The following is a 14,310-nucleotide window of genomic DNA, read 5'->3' as shown; positions in this document are numbered from 1 at the left end:
AGACAAACCTCAGTCTCAGATCGGTTGACAATCACACAGGTGCAGTTTGACCTCACAACATTGGAAGCTCAAAACACTGTCCTGAGCCGTATGCAAGGAAATTTCGTTCTGTATACACCCTGTGCATGCAAAATGACAATAAAGTCAGTCTAAGTCTAAGTCTAAGTCTAAGAATGCACATGTGAACCCCAAGCGGACCGGAGACCTCTCCAAAAGCAGGAAGTGGACTACACAGCAGAGCATTCTGGGTAAATGCAACCAAAAAAGACGTGTTAGTTTAGCGGTACTGGCAGAAATGGGTCGTAGTTTTCACCAAAGACAAAACAGAAAACCCGAAACCACTAAAATCCGACGCCGCTTCATTTTTATTTACATTTCGTGAAGAAAAAAGTGTCTTCTTCACAGGTTTTCATGTCGTTTCCTTCTGTAGTTCTTCCTACAGCGCCACCACAGGCGAGGAGGGGAACAACAAGTTTTTCCAAAGGTTTTGTTTGAAACGGAGCAATGTGAAAGCATACCACAGCAGCTGAAAATTTAACAAATGTTGCAACTTTGGTTCCCAATCAAACCTAATCTACTGAGCAGACAAGGTTTTGCTCACATTTGTGATAAAAAGTGACAATTTACGGACCAGTAGTACAACCAGAATGGCTGCTGTTGCCATCAGAGCTACAAGAAGTCGTTTTGCAGTGTGATCTGAAGGATAAGTTCATAAAATGCATGAGACAGTTAAAACGTGCGCTGACATTTCAGAGCCGTTCTTCATCCCAGAAAGCTTTACCGCTGAGACCCAGAGGAGGACATCAACCCGTGTTTTCCACACACTGAAATGTGGCCGGTCCACTCCTGCCAAATAAAAAAAACTAAAAGGAAAAAATAAACCCTGATGGCCTTCCAGCGACATGAAAAGAGCTAACACGAAAAAAAAAGAAAGAAGAGACAGAAACAAACATCTGAGACGACATAATTATCTGTCCGCTGCAGATGTGCAGTGATTTCCCCTGTGGGATTGTTAATGGTAATCGGATTAGCTGAGGCATTAATACGTTCCCTCAGGCAGCAGAAAAGACGCAGCCATGCTGGCGCTCACCGGGTTTGAGTCAGTTAAGGGACACGGAGGAGCCGAGAGCGGCGCGGCGGCCCGGATCCTCGCCCCGCAGCCAACCGAACCCAAACCTCTGACTCAATGGAAGAGGTTGACTCAGCTTCTCCAGGGAGCAGAAAGTGAATGCTGAGGTTTTCATTTTACCTGCAGACCAGGCGTTTCACTTCACATTGGAACGTCTTTTTGAAATGGAGATCAAGAGATGATGAAAAGGAAGCAACCTGGGCAGGTACTGAGCAACACGCTGTCGCATATTTGGGTTCGCAGAGATGCAAGAGGCTGCAGGAAGACGGATTGGAAAACCACCAGGGACCAGAAAAGATGGCCGCTTTTTACTGGGATCTGAATCAAGTGCTGCTTTTGTTTGTGGTGGGGGAAAAAGAGACATCAGATGATTTAAATAAACAAAAACTTGCTTCAAAATATCATCTATAAAACAAAGATGTGCCAATTTTCCAGTGTTGTAAGTGAAAAAATATCTGCCAGTGTATTTAGTACTTTTCATTGATGTTAGGGAATAACTGACTTAAAACAAGCATCTTGCTGAAAAGTTACTTGTAAGTTAGTTTTGTGTTATTTCAAGTCAGATATTTGCACTAGAAGCTGGATGAAAAATACTTGGTAAGATTTTGTTTTTACAGTGTAATCACAGTTAATTCACCTTTTAGATTTGTCCCTGAATCAAAGGACTGAATTACCGTCTCAGTTTGAAGTTAATCCTCATTATTTCACTCAGGTGTGTCGAAACAGAGACGTCTAAAAGCTGAGGTCTGGAGCTGTAGACCCCGTTTCAGATCCTCGTAAAATAAAACAGTTAAAATGTTAATTTCTGCTCTGGATTTTGTCAATGACAGCATTAAAAAAACCTAAAATTATACCAAATGTGTGACATATGCTACTCCACTTAATAATGCCATAAGCCAACCACAAAAAAAGATGTGAAAAAAGTCGATAAGCAACAAAGATCAAAATATAAAACAGACAGACTGAGTCATCTTGAGAACCAAAAGAGGCAGCGTGATCTTCCTCTTTTAGGACGTGTATTTTAGAAAAACTGAGGGCAGTCTTTGTCCTCAAACGTCTCTCCATGGTGCTCAGAAACTCATTACCTAGGCTGTTCTGGTGATGCACTTTGCATTAGGAGGCTTTCTGGGAAGCGACGGCCCCCGATCTTTAGGCCGGCTTCTTTTAACACCAGCGCGCATAAAGAGGAAGATCAGGTTCTGCCCTCCTTCACTTTTCAAACCTCCCATTAATAATCGATGCTAAGTGCTCCGCATTAAGGGTTCAGCAGCGTCTGTAAGCAAAGGGATCAAACGATATTCAGGACTGTGTGAACGTACAGCGTTTGACCCACAGATATGGAGACAATTCTCTCCAAAACTTTGACTACAACTTCTTTATTTATTGCTTAACTTTGTTTTACATTTACAGGTGTGAAGGAGACAGATTTAGTTTAATCAGATAGCCTCTTATGTCTTCAGGATACCTGAACTGAAGCGCAACACGCTTCTTTATGTTGCAGAATACAAACACTGAGTTTGCAGTGTGTAACTTCTATTAAAAAGTGTTTTTTTTACCTATTTGCTAAAACTGTCGCCTTGTTCTGATGGTTTGTTATGAGACAATCTGTGAAAAGATCGATTTCAACCGCTCCCGAACAATAACAACCAATCAGAGCCAGGAGGAGGGTCTTAGCGCTGTCAATCAACCTCGTGTACATGCTGTTAAAAGTGTTAAATGAGAAACAACTCACTGTTACAGGAAAACATCTATCTGCTATCATTGGTGGCTAAGGTAACTGGTGCTATGCTAGCTGTAGCGTAGCAGAGAGCAGATTGGGAGGAAGGGAGGACAAGCAGCGCCACTTCGGATTGTAATTGACAACACTAAGACTGGGAGAAGGCAGAGGAGCTAGACTTTTTTCACAGATGACCTGTCTCACTATACTATCATGACATGGTGACAGTTTCAACAAATATGTTAAAAACCGTTTTTTATAACAGTTATATACTGTTATATATAACAGTATATAACTGTTATATACTGTTAACGTGTTCAAATTCACAAAATAGCAAAGTAAAGTTTAGACAAATTCCTGCAGAAGATTAAACTTTCTTAACCACCTTGAGAGGTGATTTATTTGGGTCAGAAATCGGCTGATTGAAGCCTGGGAAATTACTTTTACTTTTATTAAAGGGAGAGTATTATGATTTTATAGCACAATCAAGTAACTACGTCAACATCAGTTGTTATTAAAATTCTGTACACATCAAATATGACTTAAAAGAAATTTAACTTTGCAATTTGAAATTGGGCCTCTGTCTCTTTAAGAAGCTCCTTCTCGTTTTGAAACTCCGCCTTCAGGAAATTATCTCAACATGGCTCCTCGGTTAACCCTTTAACAACTTTTTAGGGGTCAGGGGTTAATAGAGGAGCCATGTTGAGAGAAGTAGAGGAGCTACAGCAGATGCACAATTCTACCAGGTGTTTGCTAACTGCTGCTGGCTAGTCTGAAGGAGCTGATTGGGGGGAGGAGCTGTGCCTCAAAGGCGGAGCTAGGTCCGCCCAGGCGTTTTGCACAGCTGAATGGTTGCCATGGAGATTAAAGGATTTCTTAAGCATGCATGGAAGAATCAAAGCAACACTCCAAGTTTGTTTTTGATAAAGTAATAACATTATAAAATTATGTAAAGCTTTAAAAAGTCTATTTTACATGATACTGGCCCTTTAAGGAAAATGAAATCCAGACTTTAGATACAAGAAGCAAAGCAGTTACTGACTTTACCACATAAAATCCAAATAAAATGAATGGACATTTGTGGCACAAAATGTTTGAATGCTTTTTGTATGTTTCTGTAAGAAAAAGAAAAATGATTTAACAAATATCCACAGCATTGAAAGAAAAAAGTGTAATCAGATAGATTAAAATGGAAAACACTGAAAGGCTGAGAATAACAACAGGTAGTGTGCTAAATTTCACAGGCTTTAAATGATCGTGCACAGATTTATCTCCAACTGTTAATAAGGTGTTGATAAATCAACAAGGCCTGATGGAACAAGAGAAGGAGTCACTCATCAGCTCGCTCAGTCAACACTTTATTTCTGATTTTCTTTTCTTCCAAGCCGTTCCTCGTTTCAGCGCCCACCAGCTGGCATTCATGCAGTTTCAGGGCCTGGAAAGCGTCCCATGATGTAAACCACCCAGCTGTGGTGCAACAAGCAGCTCCCCGATTTGTTATTCACTGTTAATAACTTCAGCACAAGATTTGCTGTCTTCATTTAATTCCTAAAGATCACTTCTGAGTTAGTAAAACTGATCTTGCTTTTGCATAGAGACACCGACTTTCCCCTTGAATTTCAATAATTGTTACTTTTTAGACTCCTGTCTAAAAAGTAATTTGTGCTAATTACAAATTAGCACAAATTATCTTCAGAACTCCTTATTACGGATCCTTAAAAAGTCTTTAAATTCCCATATCTGAAAGCAAGGCCTTAAAAAGTATTTTTTTTTTAAAGTAAGTAGGCCTTAAATACATTAATCACAGGTCTTAAATTTTGTCCTAACGGGACTATTATTTAGTTGTATATTCTACACATGTCTTTATTGGAACTTTTCTGTCAGACAAAAGATTGAGTCACAACATTGCTAAGGTACCCTTGCTAGCTAGCCTGCTAGCTTTTCTTTGCATCTGTCATGGGTAAGTGCAAATTTATTGCCAGTTGTCTGGAAGAAGTTTGTACATTTCTTTAGAAACACAGGTCTTAAATTCTATTTATAGTGGTCTTAAAAAGTCTTACATTTGAGTTAGTGAAACTTGCAGAAACCCTGATTAGCAAAATAAAAGCTAAAAAACAATAGAACACACTCACAACAAGACCTAGCATCCGAGTTACAATATTGTATAAATAAAATTAACAAATGGACCATAAAAAAATCCATGAGTTTTAATGCAAAAAGTTAACTCTTTCATACCTTACAAAAATGGTTGTGGCAAAAAAAAAAGTGACAGCAATTGTTCATGGGAGTTTTAAACACTTTCCTACATACTGTTGAATCTAGCTGTACTACAGTGCTAAAGCTAACTTTTATATAAAGCAAAAAACAAAACAAAAAAAAACACAACCAGTTGTGGCCAAAAATATTCTGACCATAAAGAACCATGACTTTAACAGCAATTGCTCATGGGAAACATAAACTCTTCCCTCCATTCCTGTTGCAGCTAGCCGTACTACAGCGCTAAAGCTAGCTTTTATATAAAGTAAAAACAATCCCCCCCCCAAAAAAAACAGCTGAGGCCAGAAAAAACATTCTGACCATAAATATAATTTTTACAGAAATTGTTCATTGAAGTTTTAAAGTCTTTCCTATATTCCTTTTGCAGCTAGCTGTACTACAATGCTAAAGCTAGACACTGAAAGCTTTGCATCCCAGAATAATGTGAGCAGAATAAAATAACGTCCTTTGGGGCCTATTTTTACATATGAGAACCAGTTTTTCTTATTGTATCAAATTTAATGTGGTATACAAAAACAGTCTGGAAATTTTTATTTTTCAGTCTTATAATCTGTTTCCAAGTTTAGACATTCTCAGAAACACCATTACTCTGTCAGACTCTCAGTCTCGTCAGTTTTCACAAATATGAGCCATTATTGCCACTTGCATGATTTGTCGTACTATTCTAACTATCTGGGTTAGAGATTTGGCAGCTTTTTAGATCTGAAGCAGACAGTGACCTTCCTGTAATGGCGACCCTCAGCCACAATTACGGCATTAACATAAACAGAACTTGGGTTTGCTCCAAACACAAACAAAGCCCAAAAGGTTTCATGTGAGAATGGGAAAAAACCCAAACACGACTGGAAGCACCACAGAGAATATCACCAAGTGTTTCACGGCGGGACGCTTTAGATAATTAGCTACCGCTGCAGGGCAGAAAAAAAAAGTTTTTTTAAATAACATCAGGAAGGAAGAGGATTATTTTAGCAGAATTATGCTGTTAGGAGAAGCAGCTTCTAATGAAGTTGTAAAATGTATTGAATAAAAATGAAAATGTTCAGAGATTGATCCAGCTTCCTGTGGAGGTCATGACCCCACAGGATATTGATTACAAAGACGTCAACATTTTCATGTATCAAGTTATGGAACAATATTGAAATAAAACAATCTAAATCTCTTTCTGTATTTAAAAGAAATTGTAATCTTTGTTTATTTTTGATGTATTTGAAATATATCTAATAGTATTCTGAGTTAAATATGAGGTAGATATAAGTTTATAAGTCTTTTTATCTTTTAACTCGTGACTTTGCTAGTTGTTACATGGACTATAATTTTTTTTTTTATTGAGTGAATAAAATACAAAAATAAATTAAATGAAAAGTAAAAACACATTTCTTCTCCACAAAATGATACGCTAAAGCAAGGGTGTCCAAAGTGTGGTTCAGGGGGCGTTTGTGGTCCTTGTACTGATTTTTTTCTGACCACCAATTTACAGTTTTAAAAAAAATCCAAATTTGTTTAGTAAATGTTTTACTTTTACTATGGATAGTAGTATCATCAACACAGTAGAAGATATTCTATTTTTTTTTCCAAGATTTGACTTTAAACTCAGAGTCCACTGTTTTTCTCAAGTTTTTTGGGGGTTTTTTTAAGAATAGATTTTTTTTCTCAGAATTTAGAATTTTTCTCAAAAGACAAATTTTTCTGAGTTTGAGAAAAATCCTGATTTTGACTCAGAATTTTGACTTCTTTTAAAAATTTACTTTTTTCAGAATTTCTACTAGTCAAAATTAAAAAAATGTTTCCTCAGAATTTTGACTTTAAACTCAGAACTATATGTGTCAATTTGGCAAAAAATTCTAAAAAATAGTCAAACATTCGTAGGTATATGTCAGTTATGTTGTTAGCGTATAAAAATAATCACATAACAGTTTCTTCCTTGTTACAGGATTTGTAAACCTTAACTTAATCCACTCTGAAAGGCTGTCCCAAATTTATTTGGTAGATTTGAGTAGAAAGACTAGATTTGCCTCATGGTGCATAAACAATTTAAGCATTTCCGATTCTGAAATTAAAGTCTGAATTCTAGTTTTTAGTGGCCCTAATCGCCTTCCGTACTCATTTATGGTCTGACGTCTGGTACTTCCTGTAGTCAGATTGTGCCCAGCCAGTCTCTACTGGCAAAGGTTTTCACCAATAAGCTTTTCCTCCACATTTAGCTACAAAACGAATCTCCACTATCCCTGAAATTTATCCGCTATCCTCTAGATTTTATCCATCAATCAAAACCAGTTTGTGATGAGAAACGCGTCTAAACGGCATCCAGGGTCTGGAGTTGTCCAGACACTCAAACCTCTTCACCGTGATGAAGTGGCTCTGAAGTGTTAGCAGTTTAATAAGTGTTTTGATCAATAGGAGATCAATATTGACTGGTTCAGTAATGCTTTTGATTTGGCAGCTAATCCACGTTCCAAACAGTCTGTGGTCTGCAGGGCTGAAACGATTAATCAGAGTAACTGTGATTATTCGGTTGTCAATATAACCGTTAACTAATTTAGCAACCGATTAATCGCAAATTAGAGTTTACAGACTCCAAATAAGTCAATTTGCTGAAAGACAAACATAATTAGAGTAAGTAATTAAGTCAAAATTTCACAAACATTTGATTTGAGATTTTAAAAACTTGTTGTCCTTAAATATGTTTTAGTCAAAACTCCTCTAGTGGCGTAGTTTTAGCTTCACCTGATTCAATTTACATACAGAAAGTCTCCTATTTAGTACCTTTTGGTATCCAATTATTAATCATTACAATTTTATGAGGAAAAATTTTTTAAATTACAAGCAAAACGTTACGAGGAAATGTGGATTTAATGAGAAAAAAGCTGAGTTATGTGTCTAATTCTTCCCAAATTCTTCTCAAAAATTAATCTTCAAAATTTATTTACATGTATCGCCCAGTCCTACCGTCTAAAAGCATTTTTAAATAAGCGTTGATGGACGGATTTATTGTCTTTGGTTTGGATTTCTAGAGTAATAGTTTCCAACTCTGCTAAACCACATTTAGTCATTCAATCAGCGTGGAAATTGAAAATTACGGCCTGAATGGAGTTATTGTCTCTACTGGCAGCTGAGCTTGATGAGGAGAAGAGCAACTTCACAATGAAGCACTTATTGAAATGAAAATGCCAAAATAAAAACATCATCCGTGAGTCATCTGTCAGTGACACAGAGTAAACTCGCCGCTTTTGTTTTGCAGTAGCAGCTAAAAATCTGACGGTGCTGAATTTAAGCCTTTTGCCATCGAAACTACAACCAGCTAAAAAAAACAACAAAAAAAACAAAAGAGGGGGAATTACTCTCCATCTGAGAAATATAGCAGCTCTGGGAATCATTCAGTCATAACAGAAGATTTGATGCTAGTTTTAATGTTTTGACATGAAGAAACCGAGTGGAGACGGTTTATGTGGTCATCATTTCCCACTCACTGCTTTTTTCTTCTTCCCTGAGCTTCTCCAGTGCGACAGAGGGAGGGAATGCCGCTAAGGATAGGTGGGATCTTGTAATAGCAACGGATCCATTTTTATATGAAAGCTGACACTCCCTGCCACATGGGACGGCCAGCTTTCTGGAGGGAGGTAATGGTTTCTTCTCCTGCTGCTCCCTGAGGTGGGCTGAGTGTAAATTACATCCAGCTTGGCCTCTGCTCAAGGCGAGACCGGAGTCGAGTCGCAATTCCCTCCCCTCCTCATCGCCGCTCAGACCCGAAGAGACATTTCCATCCAGCTCAGAGAGACGCATCAGGAAACGCAGCTCTTTATTGTTTATTCTGAAGTTGAAATAACCCAGAAATGCACCGTTCGGGTAGTTACTGTTTTTCATCTCTCCAGGGAAAAAATGTCAAACTCCTTTTTATTTTGGGCTGTGAATGTTCTTAAAGGGCCAGATGTACTGATAAAACCAATTAATAGACTGGTAAAATTAATACTTCTTAAAATTAAATAACATCTTTTCTTATTAATCATTTATTCGTTCATTTATTTATAAAGCAATTGAAAAACCAAAGGCACAAGACAATCAGAAAACACAAAATTGGCCAAATAAACAATAAAATTACCGATGAAAATATAAAAGAAACAGCGACTGGCCTAATCTCTATGGAATTCAAAGCTAAGTTAAAAAGCTGAAATGATAACTGAGATTTTAATTCAGCAACGGAAAGACCAGGTTTTTTGTGAATTTTGCAAAAAGAAAAAAAAATCAAAGGCTTTTGGTGCTAATTTAGAAATATGAAGAATCTTTTAACTTGACAGCTAAGCTAGGCTAAGCTAAGCTCTAAGTACATCTGTAATACTCATCAGCAAGACATTGGAGTTTATTTTGAGACAATAATTCCTTAATATTGATGAAAAGGTACCAGTTTTATTGTCAGATTATTTCATGTATAACATGGGAAAAATAATCTGTCAATGGAACAAGTATTTCTTTCCCAGTTTTAAAGAAATTAGTGATTTTAAACAAACTCCTATTGACCATTTGCACGTGACGTCACTCTCTTTGAAACTCGTCCCGCTCTGTCATGACAGACGTTAAAACAACTGCTAAATATCTCATTACGGCGACGGTACGGGTCTAATCATCAGTAACCATGGAGACAGTCCTGCACCATCATGCAGCCAAGCATGCACAGAAAAAAACTGGTTAGCATCTCATCGTTTTTAAGGCCGCTCCAGTTTACGGGGAAACGCTGTTCATGACATAGTGATATAAATCAAGTGTTGTGAATTCAGTCAGTCTGTAATTTAATCAACATGTCAGGACGGAGGAGGTTCGGTTTGGTTTCTAAGCTGGCTGTTTCCAACTTTTGTAAACACCGCCGTCTATGAGCCCCAACCTGGTGTGTTACGTTCACAGACAAATGATCTCAACTCGAACAAGCAGAAGCCACGAATAAACTGGAAAAAACAACTTTTGGAAAATTATTTCAGTCGCTCTGGTCAGTACTCCGGTCCCTCACTTCCGACTTAGAATGACTAAGTGACATAATTACAAACAGTCAACTACTTGCTGAAAGGTTACTTGTAAATAAGTTACGCCTTATTTTAAGTGTACTAAGATATTTGCACTAGAAACTACACCAAACATACTTGGTAAGACTTTTGCAGTGTATTGGGTAGGAAAAGCATTTCTCCTCTATGAAAGAAGCCGTGGAAGCAGCGTGCGTGTCCAGTTGCTTAATGACAGTAGAATTATTTAAAATGGAAGCAGCAGCAGCAGCAGCAGGGTTGGAGGAATATTTCAGGATCTATATTTAGATGAAGCTTCTCGCCCTTGCAGCTTTGGATTGTGTCCGATGCACAGGAGTCGCACGCAGATGCATCAGGGTGGAGATCGGCCCGGTGTCGAGCAAAGACATTAAACCATGGAAACGAGATCAGCGACGGCGACCACTTCTGCAGAACAGATGAAACCGAATCCAGACGCCTTCACTCCACAGATCTGACTTAATCTACAAAGTGAAGCTCAACCCTTTACAAGTCCTCTATTTTTAGCAGCCACTGCCATCACTACGCCAGCTGGAAACAGAAATATCTGCCTTTCATTCATTCGCTGAGCAATAACATGGCTCCCAGGCTCACTTTCATTCTGCACATCTTAAACATTACCACTTTCCAGGACCTTGTCGCAGCAAATTGCATTGATTAGCCAGCTCTAAATCAGCTGGCTTTAATTACGTTTACTTTGTATCGCTTCACGAGGCGTGCTGCTCTGCATGATTGCAACTAAATTGCAATTATCCTTTTCCCTGAGCACAAAAGAGGAAGATATAATGGTGGCTCAAGGTAAATCAATGGGTTCGTGGGTGTTAAGGGGGAGCCTAATCATCTGAAGAAATGATGAGGTTCTGCAGAGGATCAACTTGAAATATAACTGATCGGCACAAATTGATTTGTTTTTAAAGTAATTATCCTTTCTCACACTTATATTAATTCAGTTTGTGCCTAATAACCCCCCAGTTTGTCATAAGCATCATTATATTCTTTAAATAGGACAAACTGAGACAAAAGGAAGAGGTCTACAAGCTTAATATGAAATCTTAACATATGTTTTAAATCCTTTACCCACTTTATTACAGAATCAGTTGCTTAATTTTCATCCCAAAGCCAGAAACAAGTGCAGTCAAGTTTACATACGGTGGACCCACAGTAAAACTAGAAAACAATTCCACTAAAAATTACTATAACTGTCTATTTTAATAGTTCAAACACCAAATATGCTTTAAAGGTGACCTATTATGCTTCCCTAAACAGGTTAACATGGATCTATGTGAAAAACAAAACATGTTCATCATGTTTTCCTCTTATTTAATGATCAGTATGAGGTGTTTTAGGGCATCTTGTCACTTGAAATCCAAATAAGCTCAGATTTAAACTCACATGTCAAAATGGCTGCAAACAGATGCTCAGTTAGACAACCGTACATCTTTGAAAAGCAGAAGTAGAGCCTCCTGCACAACCAACAAGAATGCAGACAGTGGTTTCTGGACGACAAGACAACAACAAAACACTCATCTTTTCCAGCAGCCATTGTACAGCACATACAGTGGTAACACCAGCTGACCAAACATGCTGGAATTCCATTTGGGTTGCTAGGTAACGGGACAATGCCCTCAAATATAGTTCAACAATCGGGAGGTCTTTGAAACGTCTCACTTTCCGTACACCAAAAGTATTAAACAAACATGTCTCCTGTCATGTCGTCCAAATATTTCTCAATACAAAACAAAACCTGGAAATGAAAGATTTCAATGTTTCTTCTTAGATTATACCCACTGCTGACTTTCTAGGAGGGAGAAAATGTCTGGGTGTAGTTGGCATAACGTGTCTGTATCTAATTAATTAAAACACCTCCTAAATTAAAGAGGCCAAAAAGCATGAAAACACACCGAAAGGAAGAAACTGTGTGATTAACTGTGAGGCAGCATGTGAGGCTCTTCAACAGATGGCGACTTGATGGTGTTTGTTAGGCAGGGGGTCACCAACAAGCCGCAGGATGTTTGTTTCTGCCTCTTCTGTTCTATCACACTCACTCTGCTCATAAACACAATCAGACGTCCAGGAATACAAAAGCTGAATTATGTGTTTTCTCTTTAGTGAAAGACAAAGTTTGAAAGTATTTCTGGTTGCAGAAAACCAGCACAGACATTGTGGAAGAACAATCAGTTACATTCAGCCGTCAAACTCATTTTCATTTGGGCCAAATCAAAAATCTGAACGTCCTTAAAGGGTCGGTTGTGCCAGAATGTATTGATAAAAGCAATTAAACTGTTAAGATATCAATAAACAGCTGTTTGTTTCAGCATTCAGTGTTTCATAAGATTAAATAACATCGATTGTCTTTTCACACTGGTCAGTCCATCCAGGATTTCATGATTGTTTTGAATTTATGGTGCTAATTTAGAAATATTTGTTAGGAATTTTTATTGCGCTAATATGATCCTAAATGTGACTTTTCATTAGTCGGCGTATCAATAACTTGACATCAAGTAAGGCTGAGGCAGCAGTCACTTAAACCCAAAGTTTTTGGTCAATTTTGAGAGAAAAAATTGCAATAAATCAGGAAAAAAGGATTTTACCTGAATTTTGTGGATTTGTGAAAAACTGCAGATTTATTGGCATAATTTGGAGTCTAGAGGGCCACATAAAAAGCTACGGCGGGCCAGATTTGACCCCTGGACCTCGAGTTTGACACGCGTGCTGTAGCGTAAACGACAAACTCCAGGTTGTCTTGATTCAAAATAAATGAAAATAGATGTTTGCGAGTAGCGTCTTACCGGAAAGTAGAGGAGGAGCGCTCCGCAGAGAATGGCCTCCAGGAGGACCAGGCCTGACGCTCTGATACTCTGGCAAAGCAAAAAGATATTACAGGTTTTTAATTTATTTTAGTCAAAGCAAAATTAAAATAAAAATGAAACAACTCTTATCCAAAGCAATGGCAGTTATTTGACTTTACATGTTAAGACAAAACATTTCCAGTAAAAACTTATGTTATCTTTCCAAATCCATAATTTAAAAAAAACATATTGCACAAGGTTGTCTTTAATAAACAACTGGACAGGTTTGTCCTATTAATTTAAGTGTTTTTATTATTTTTCTGATTGTTTTTCATTGCTTGTATGATCTGTTACTATTTTCTTTGGTGACTCTAGAAAGCATTTTTAAATCTACTCCAGCATGTGACATAAATCTTTAATACTCAAATTCTCAATTTAATAAAAACAAATTTTCTTGCCTATAAACTCTAATAAGTTATGCGGTGATATTAAATCGAACTGGTTTACCAAATGCCTACAGAGTTTAGCTAAAAGACATGAAAGAAAGACTTTCTGCCTCTTTATTATTGGGCATGAAAAAGAATAAAGTAAAGTAAAAGCTCTTTCTTTAAAACTTTTTTATTATTATTTTGATGGAGTCACCATTTCAGGCACGTCCTGTTCTTCCTTTATGTAATATATTTTTGTAACATTGTGTCCTCTAATTGACAAGATGCTTGAGGCGGCTCTCAGAGAGAGGAATACAGCTGTGCCACCAAATTAAAAATATATACAAAAGAAAAGAGAAGCCCGACTTCTCTTCACTACATGAGGGATGTTTATTTTATTTTGAATCAAAATAAAACATACAAAGAGGTTTTAATGTTTTATCGAAATTCTGTAAATAGATTCAACAGTAAATAATAATGTGGATATGGAAGCGGTTTTTAATAATAAAGTTCTGCCGCACTTGCGTTATCATTTTATTTCAATTTAAATAAGATTCCTGTAAAGATAAACAAAATAATCTGTCCAGTATTGACTGATTATGATTGTCTAATTAATGTTTGACTGGCTGGTTTGAAAGGCCAAAGTGTAAACTAAACACTAATACAACACTCTTCAGTGTGGAAGTCGTCATGATGGAAAGAAAACTCAAAGTCAGTTATTTTCAGTAACACAGATGCTTTCAGAAATTAAACTTTTGTTTGTTCAGGTCATTTTGCTTTTTTGTCATTTTGCACTTTTCCAGTTTTGGCCAGATATCAAATAAGCTGAATTCATTTCAGCAAAGTTGCTTCATCTTAACAAAAAAATAAAAATATCAATATGCCAAGTAGAGTTATTAAATTATACATCTTAAGACTGGAATTTAATAAAATATTTGCTCTCATA

General features: G+C 37.3%; 1 protein-coding gene across 2 annotated transcripts in view; it reads right to left on the bottom strand.

Annotated features, from left to right (window-relative positions):
* gpr158a (G protein-coupled receptor 158a) overlaps positions 1 to 14,310 on the bottom strand; it is a 68,342-nt gene that overhangs the window by 13,882 nt on the left and 40,150 nt on the right. For both annotated transcript variants that reach the window (XM_028005795.1, XM_028005796.1), the window contains exon 5: positions 12,937 to 13,005. In XM_028005795.1, coding sequence (XP_027861596.1) covers positions 12,937 to 13,005 — 69 coding nt within the window. The remainder of the gene's footprint in view (positions 1 to 12,936; positions 13,006 to 14,310) is intronic.

Source organism: Xiphophorus couchianus, chromosome 21, assembly GCF_001444195.1.
Source record: "Xiphophorus couchianus chromosome 21, X_couchianus-1.0, whole genome shotgun sequence".
Taxonomy (NCBI): domain Eukaryota; kingdom Metazoa; phylum Chordata; class Actinopteri; order Cyprinodontiformes; family Poeciliidae; genus Xiphophorus; species Xiphophorus couchianus.
The sequence above is the reverse complement of the archived record's forward strand: the minus strand, read 5'-3'. Positions and strand labels throughout refer to the sequence as shown.